General features: G+C 37.7%; 2 protein-coding genes across 2 annotated transcripts; both read left to right on the top strand.

The window, feature by feature from the left end:
- Window positions 1-1,764: 1,764 nt before the first annotated feature.
- Window positions 1,765-4,197, top strand: LOC110705846 (protein FAR-RED IMPAIRED RESPONSE 1-like). The gene is made up of 2 exons (XM_021883779.1): window positions 1,765-3,044; window positions 3,846-4,197. Exons 1-2 carry the CDS (start codon window positions 1,765-1,767, stop codon window positions 4,195-4,197), a joined length of 1,632 nt encoding a protein of 543 aa, XP_021739471.1.
- LOC110705312 lies at window positions 4,006-5,494 on the top strand. The gene is made up of 2 exons (XM_021883147.1): window positions 4,006-5,066; window positions 5,156-5,494. Exons 1-2 carry the CDS (start codon window positions 4,653-4,655, stop codon window positions 5,297-5,299), a joined length of 558 nt encoding a protein of 185 aa, XP_021738839.1. The 5' UTR covers window positions 4,006-4,652; the 3' UTR covers window positions 5,300-5,494.
- Window positions 5,495-9,240: the final 3,746 nt, after the last annotated feature.

Here is a 9,240-nt window from a genome sequence, read left to right as displayed (position 1 = left end):
AATAATAATAATAATTTGTATTTAATTTGAAATTATCTGATCTGATCTGATCTGAACTTATTTTTTCTGATATGATATGATCTGAACTTATTTTTTCTGATCTGAACTTATTTTTCCTGATCTGAACTTATTTTTTCTGATCTGATCTGATCTGAACTTATTTTTTCTGAAATAAGTAAAAATAAGGTGAACTAAACAAGGCCTTACTATGAGTGTATGAATGCATTAAAACTGGTAGTGGACCAACTGACCAACTCAGCCAAAAGCTTAAACTGATAGTTAAGGCCTAGGAATAAGTTTTATACTCTATCACCCCCCCTTACAAAATTAATTCCATTTTGAAGAAGGGGCGGATGAGATTCGAACCAATAACCTTTTTGTCACGTTGGCTCTGATACCATGTTAAAGGACCAAGTTAACCAAAAACTTAAGTTAATGGTTGAGGCTCAGGAATATGTTTTATACAATAGCAATATTAAAATATCTATTTTCAACGACGAACAAAAAATACCCGTTTTTTTTGTTGTGAGAATTATTTTCCTCAATTGTGTGTATACTCCGTAACTAGATAATATAAAGAAAGTCATTTGGGGATCTATAAATTTGCTACGGATTAATCCGTACAATGTAGAGTAGTAGAGTCGGAGCTTCCCCCAATTAATATGACATATTAACGTTATATGTTTATATGATGACACTTTCGTTATTTTTTGAACAACACGCAATATTTTAATGTTTTCTGTCTTTGTAGCTGATATGGCAGAAACAGTCGACGTTAGTTGAAAGTGAACGCTGAATTTCAATCCCGTTTAGCGTTTAACTTGGGAATCAAAAGATCCCGTTATCGAGTCATCTGGAGAAGAGCATCAACAATCTTCCCCTTCGAAACTTCGAGCTCTTCTCCATTTTTCCTATTTCGAGCTATTCTCCTTTTTTCTCAGCGCGTGAGGGAGCGATTTACGAATTTGATAGTTGGAGTTCTCAACCCAACTTGATACTGCGTTGTTGGTGTTCCGAAGAGACAACGTAATTGGTAAATTCCACAGCTTGAAAACCCTAGTTTTTGCTAATCATTCAATTCATTTTAAATTTTGCATTTGTTGAGGTCAGATATTGCATTTGTAGTTGATAATGTATAATGTAGTTGATTTAATTGAATTTTATCCGCTATAATCGAAAATTTGAATTTGTAGTTTTCTCAAATCATTGAAGTGCCTTTGAATTTTAGAATTGTTAGATGGGTTAATGCACTTGGTGAAGAAAAGTGTGTACTGTAAAATTGGGATAATCTGTTGGTGTGTAATGTAAAGTGTGTAATGTAAAATTTAGTTGATTGGAATGCCGGCTGAAAATTTGTTGTTTTTGATAAGAAATAGGAATAACAAGAATTATGTAAGTGAGGGTTGCTGCAAGTGCTTATCTTGATTTTATTAATTGCTTGTTATTATTGATTTTGCTGCATGTGAGGAGTCATTTGTATGTTTATCAAACCTTACTCAGTGTTGGAATTATTTGGTATTTTCATTTCATGTTGGGAAATATAATAGGATTCCCCCTTCTTTTCTTGATGTTGTTGATTGCTTCTGGCATGAGGAGTCATTTGTATGTTTATGAATCCTTAGTCAGTGTTGGAATTATTTGGTATTTTCCCTTCATGTTGACTCTAGATGTCTGTAGTGTTATTACCCTTTTCATGTTGACTATATATGTCTGTATATTGCTGGTGTTGAGGAGTCAAATTGTAGGGAACTTCACTACTGATGTATGCTGCAAATTGAGCAATATATTGCAGGTGCTGTTATGGATTGTGGTTTTGAATCTGGTGAAATGGGTGAGCCTGTTGGCATATCATATAGTGATGAGGGGGGGGGGGGGCAAGTGATTTCTTCTGGAGGTGTGCCTGATGGTCTCCCCTTTCTGAACTGTATTCCTAACTCAGCTGAGAGACTAGCTGCCCTGTCACCAATTAAAACTATTGAAACGGTGGAGACCATTGTCTCAACAAATCAGATTTGCATGTACACTTATGTTGAGTCACCTAGGTTAGGGATGGTTTTCAAATCCTTTGAAGATGTAGAAAGCTACTACAAAGAGTATGCTGAGCAGAAAGGTTTTGGGGTTACCCGTGTTGCATCAACATTTTCGAAGAAGGATAAGGAGCGGAGAGGGGCCACCTGGAGGTGTGAGTGTTGGGGTCCACCTGATATGAGGGCAAGGAGGGAGGCGAAGAAAAGGGCAAAGGTAATGGAATTATGTGGCACGGGAGGGATTGTTAACGGTGAAATAGGGGAAGATATCATGCAGCGGGTGAAAAGGACCTCCAAGAAATGTGAGTGTGGTGCCATGTTATATGCCGGGGTTGATAGTGATGCGTTGTGGGTTATTAGGAAACTGAAAAATGAGCATGATAACCATACCCCTAAGCTGAGTGATGCTAAGTTGGTTAAGGAATATCGAATGAAGAATTGCACGTCGAATGTGAAGAAGAAACTTTTTAATTTCTATGAAGAAGGTGTCTATGTAAGGCAAATTCATGGGTGTATGGCTACGGAGACCGGGGCTGATAACCTTCCTAGTGTTAAGGACCTTGAGCATGAAGTATCTAAGGAAAAACGGCTGAAAATGGAAGGTGGTGATGCGGCTGCAATGATGGCATACTTTGATCGTATGCAAGAGGATAATCAGAATTTCTATCATGCACACCGCCTAGATGAAGAGGGCCGACTCAAGGATGTACTGTGGGTGGACGCCTGTAGTAGGGTGGCTTACGAAGATTTTGGGGATGTTGTTTGTTTTGATGCCACTTATCTAACTAATGCGTACGCGCTACCTTTTGCCAACTTTGTAGGGGTAAACCACCACGGCCAATCTATATTGTTGGGCTACACTCTTGTGTCACATGAAGATTGTGACACATTTGGTTGGATATTTAGGAAATGGCTTTCTTGTATGGGAAATAAACAACCCGGGGCAATTTTGACTGATCAAGCTGCCGCTATGCGCAAGCCTTTAGCTCAAGTGATGCCTAATGCTCGACATCGTTGGTGCATTTGGCACATAATGAAGAAAATCCCGGATAAGCTTGGAAAATGTGAACAATAAGTTGTCCGGATTAAGAATCCTTTGTTTTGCTGTTCCTTTGTTTGCTGCTGTTATTTTTGTTGTAACTTATGCAATAATATAACTCATAGCTGTGTACTTGTTGTAAGTTATGCCATATACCTCTGATTATTGTTCTTTGGTGTGATCATTGGTGTACTGAAGGTGATTAATGGTGTACTGAAATCTTAATAGTTGATGGTGTACTGAAATCATAACAGCTGGTGGTGGGTGGTGTACTGAAATCATAACAGCTAAACTTTACCCTTCTCTTCACTGTTATTTGCATTTTTAAAATAGTCAAGATTCATTCAGTCTGAAAATAGTCAAGATTTAATCTACCTAATTCTTTAGGTTCTTTCAGTAAAGACATGAACATCATTTTTTAAGTCTGCAACTCTTCAAAATCAGAGGTGTAAATTTTAAGACATGAACATCATTTTTTAAGTCTGAAACCCAGAGGTGATATCAAAATCATAAGGGTGCACTTTAAGATATGTTGTAACTTTTGCATGTAATAAACTTGTACATTTTTTAGATACATTTTCAATAATGTCAGTTACCTGATCATTGAATGAAATTGTGCTATGTATTGTAGTTCAAGTATGTGCCTGTGGAATGATCTGCACTACATATGTTGTTTTGAACTGCATCAGATCTAATTGATGAAGTCTGATTTGAATGTTTGGTTACCTGATAGAATTAGACAATTCTCAAGTAATTAATAAGTGTTGTAATTGATGCAGCTACCATGACTTTAAGAGCCCTCTGAAGGCTGTTGTATATGAGAGCTTTACAGTTGCTGAGTTTGAGCGTCGCTGGACAGACTTAATAAAGCAATTTGAACTAGAGGATAATGATTGGTTAGCTGATTTGTTCGAGGAAAGGCACATGTGGGTCCCAGCTTTTATGAAAGAACACTTTTTGGCCGGGATGAAGACAACACAGAGGGTCGAAAGCATAAATAGTTTCTTTGATGGGTTTGTGAACAGGAAGACTAGGCTTTACGAATTCCCTAACAAGTACACTAGGGCAATGGGGAGGCGTGTTAAAGCTGAAACTGATGCGGATGCTCGCTGTGGCAAATATTTGAGGTGACTCGTGAGTGGTTTTTATGTAGAACAATTCTTTCGGGACATCTACACTGACACCAAATTCCAAGAGATTCAAATAGAGTGTTGTAGACTTATGCATTGCTCTGGGAGGGAGGAGCGTGTGCTAGAAGGGAACGTGATTCAATATCTACTTGAAGATCGGGTCTGGATTATCCCAGAAGGGAAGATAGAAGAAGAGATAACTGATAGGAGACGATTCTACTGTGTCCTGTACAACACAGTTATGAAGGACGTGTCTTGTGATTGCTGCAAGTTCGAAACCTTTGGTATTCTTTGCAGGCATATCATTCAGGTTTATGATCAAAATAGGGTGTCTGAAATTCCTTCAAAGTATGTACTCGACAGGTGGCGCAAAGATGTCCCTCGGAAGCATAGCCGGGTTAACGTTTCCTATCACGATCAAGTACAAATTATTCTGTCCAGATTTATAGGAAACTGATGGGTGAGTTTGAGGCAATTTGTGAAGTTGCAGCATCTGCTGATGACAAGGATACAATAGATCTTGTATTTCAGTCTCTACAATCACTTTCTTTGGATGTCAAACAAAGCAGAGCGAAGTTCTTGGAAAAGCAACCTTGCCTACCCACTCTCCCAAGAACCCTGATGCCTCCATCTGAGATATGTTCAAACAGCCCTGAATCATGCCAAACACCTCTGTCGATATCAAAACCTACTGGAGTTGAAGTGAACCCTGTTGAAGTGGCTCCTGTTTTAGTGAAAGATCCTGTTAGCCGTAAAAAGCCGCGGGGACGGCCAAAGGTGTATAGGCATAAATCCCTTGCGGAGATGGGATACAAAAAGAGTGGAGCGAAAAAAGGTGAAACCGCGCAACAACCTCTTGCAAAATTACCTGTAAGTAACTTTGCAATTATATTTGTTGTTGATGTATTTGTTGTTGAAGTATGTGATGTTCTGATTTGTTTTTTGGCACTCTCACCTAGGCTAAGAGGAAAAACCCACAAGGCGTTCAGTTCCAAAACATAATTGAGAACTACTATGACTACGTTGCAGATGTTGGCGCGATTGATGAATTTGCACAACGCAATGGGGTTCAATGGGGATCTGGTGCTTCTGAAACCTTTTAGGTCGCAGCTGATGGTTAGATGACATATGATGCAGTACCGCTTCTTTTGAAACTTGAGTTTCGGGTCTTGGACAATGTTTTTCGTATTTTGTAATCCGTTTAAAACATGCTTTTGACTTACATGTTTTTATCAAACCCACAGAACCCTGTTCTGATCCTATATATTTTGTGGTTTGATATTCATTTTGCAAACATGCTTTTGACTTAGAGTATACCATGGGTGCTGTTTTTTATCAGTTAATAGGAGAATTAGGAGCATTTTCATGTTGGTTATTATTTCCCCATATTATCTCGTCTGATTTTCACATGCACTGTAGATTATATTATACATGCTTTACTAAATAATTAATACTTACAAGGTGAATGAATGTGTAGATTATAGAAATAATTAAGATTTATAAAAATAATTAATTACACTAATGATTTATAAGTTGTCGAATATTTATTAGGACAAATCATGTGTGATGGGCTTCTTTGCATGAACTCATATTCATACTGCTAATCTGGTGAAAGGACGTGTTTGCACTTAGTATTTTATTTATTTGATGTGTTTATCTCTTTAAGGCATGACTTGATTTGCAGGTGTCCTCCTACTATTAAAGTAAATAAACCAAAAATTAGGATGATTTTTGCCTAATTTTTTATATTAATATAAATGAACCAATTTCACGCCTAATTGTTAACTAACTATACTTCCAGTAATATGATTGGGCCTTACTAAACCTTAGACTTCCAATTATGGGCCTTTGGGTTTGCATACTATACTCTGTGTTAACAAACCCACCCACTTTTGGGCCGCAGAGTATCTTCACAAATAGTGGCCCACACCACAATTATTGTCCAATTCTAAACAAGCTCCCTTTAGGATGGGTTTGTTGTTTAGAATGTTGAGATCAACAACGGTAATAACTTGACTTAAAATAAAATAGCACAAATAGCATTGTCAAACCCATAATCAGTCACACAAAAGATAACAAACGTGGAGTTCAGATTTTGCAGCCACAAAATATTACAATGAAAGGAACGAATTGAAATTGAAATTGTCCAACCACTAAAAGTAGAGCTCTGCATGCTTAACTATATTACAAACAAAAGGCGTGGTGTTGCAATTACACGTTCTTCTACCTCTGACTCCAGCGACATCCCAAAAGATAATTCATCCCTCCCAACAGCATACCTATCCAACAGTAGACCTTCACACAGCAACACTCATGGATGGCTGTTTGGAGCCACAACGACTTTGTCTCCATTTTTTATTTCAGCTTCCCTGATAGTGTTGAGGGTACACAACACGATATCTTCATGATCGAAAATTACCTCAGTTGGGTCCACATTAACCCTGTCACCCCAAATGTGGAAAAGACGGCACAGCGGGGTGTCCAACTTCCCTTGAACCCAGAGTTTGATCTTCCTGCAGTGACCCGTGTTCTTGAGGTAGAACCTCTTGAATCTTGTGCAAGTGTTCACCACTCCCTCCTGCATACATTACATTTTTTAGTCAAGCAAACCAACTTCAGTACGCATTCGGATTTATAAATTATAATTTTTACTCAATTGCCATGTATTTTTACTCAATTGAGTAAATTATAATTTTTACTCAATTGCCATGTATGTTTAACAAGCACCAATATGACACAACGAGGTAAACCTTTTCTATGGGGAAAAAAAATAAACAAATTAATTTTTAAAGCATTTTATTTCAAAGCCAATATTTAACTAAATCCAAATTAATTTTATTTTTAAAAAACCAAAATAAAAAAAAATATATTACATCATCACTCCTAAAACTATCAGACAATATATGTTCAGTAAGTAATCCTATAATACTCTATTGTTTTCCATAACAAAACAACTACAAATTATATACGTCACCAGTTGATGTTGTTACATACACCAAAAAATAATATATGTCAACCGTTGCCTTATTTTTCTAAGTAATAATAATTAGATTGTAACATCTCATGAGCTGTCCTTCATTTGTTTCATTTTAATTTTCCTTTTTTTCAATGATTTTTCTAAGAAATATTTATCCGTGTTTTATCCTCTAATGTTATTGACATCATTATAATAATGTGAAACTCAACACCGATTAAACAAAGATACACAAGAAAGATGTACTCACAACATGCACAAAGATAATATTTATTGTAATCTACATAATTACAAATATAAGAAGGACTGTTACTCATCAGTGTTTAAATGCAATAATGAAATACAATCAAATACGATAATGGGTCTAATCATGCAATCACACCCAATCATGGGATTAAATACAATCACAAATCAAATGAAACAAATGACTTTTAGATAATCAGTTAAAATGATGCCATTACCTAACAATCTCACAACACATGCAATTAATTGTTAACATGCCAAATACTAAAACAGTAAAAAAGATTAAATAATGTACCTCTCCTTGTACGTAAAGTACAGTTCCGGTTTGAACACCAATTGCTAGAGGATACTCCGTAGACGGAACATAGGTTGCTCCGAGATAAAGCTTGATCTGGTTAGCTTTGACATCAATTCGAGAAGCGTAGTATTCATAGATTGCTTCGAAGGTTTCGTCAGTCCGAATGTTGTACATAACACCGATATCACCAAGAGTGTAGCTCCTTACGACGATTGAAAGCACCATAGCGTGACCATCTTCAGCTGGTACGACCTCATCCATGTCCACATCAGGCTTTTCAACCTGTTCACCCCCCTCAACATCTTCAACTGGTTGTCGAGGAGGCTGAGGTGCCGCCCTCACCACCCCCATACTTGTAGTAGGGGGGACTACAGGAGTCCCATCACTTCTTTCCACCTTAGGGTATGAGACAACTCGGAATGGTGCACCTCGAGGTGCCTCAAAATGAGTGACCATAACCTCATGCGGGGGTGCAGGAGCGTCAGGTGCCGGACCGACAGTCGGAGATGGAGGAGCTGTAGCCACAGTAGTCGTAGCTACAGCCGTAGCTACAGCCAGAGCTTGAGGAGCCGTAGCTTCAGCCGCAGCTATAGCTAAAGGCGGAGGTGGAGGAGCCGTAGCGACAGCTAAAGGCAGAGGTGGAGGAGCCATATCTACCATCATATCTGCTACAGTGGGTATAACAGAAACAGTACTCGGACCCGCTCCACCCAAGGCCACCGGAACATGAGTTACTCGTGGCTGGTCATTACGGAAAGGTGGTATATCCATGTTGGCAATAATGTGAGCAATGAGGGCGTTACGACGTTTGTTTTTCGCACTTTAATTTCTTGGTTTGATGGGTTGTGGGATTCCCGGACGACGTCCACCACCGTTGGACCCATCACCACCGTTACCGTTAGAGCCACCATTTGCGGTTGCCATTTTTTTTAATTTGTTTTTTTGTGTGTTGAGGCTTTGTTAGGGTTTTGCAGTACGTGTTGGTAGAGTATATATAGTGCGGGAAAAGAAAGTACACCTGATGACATGGCATAAGTTCATTAGTTTTTGTTTAATATGTAGTCGTAGTTTATGTCAATATATTTTGAAATTTATTTCTACAATGTAATTCCTAATGACAATGTACATAGTAATCCTTAGTGTCAATGTGTTTTTGATGGTTGGGGAGTTTTCATTTCCAAAAAATGGTTGTTCAAACCTTGTAAATTGTTATTGTCAACATAAAAAGTCACCCTTTATGAGCGATTAATGTGATGTATATAGATTAAATTGATTGCTCTCTTGAAACAGTTTTATGTTAAAATCGTCTCCCTTAAAAATGAAGATTTATTAATGAGAACTAAATAATCCCACAATGTGCTTGTGGTAGAGATTACTATGATATCAAGGCGAGACTTCATCACTTCATATGTAGGCATTATATTACATATAAAATTTACATCGATTTTAAAAAAGAGATTGAGTTAATTTCAAGTTTATTCATACTGATGTTACTAGTTTATTACGAAGTGACGGAGATTATAAAAGTT

Source organism: Chenopodium quinoa, unplaced genomic scaffold (assembly GCF_001683475.1).
Source record: "Chenopodium quinoa cultivar QQ74 unplaced genomic scaffold, ASM168347v1, whole genome shotgun sequence".
In the NCBI taxonomy this organism is placed as follows: Eukaryota; Viridiplantae; Streptophyta; class Magnoliopsida; order Caryophyllales; family Amaranthaceae; genus Chenopodium; species Chenopodium quinoa.
The sequence above is the reverse complement of the archived record's forward strand: the minus strand, read 5'-3'. Positions and strand labels throughout refer to the sequence as shown.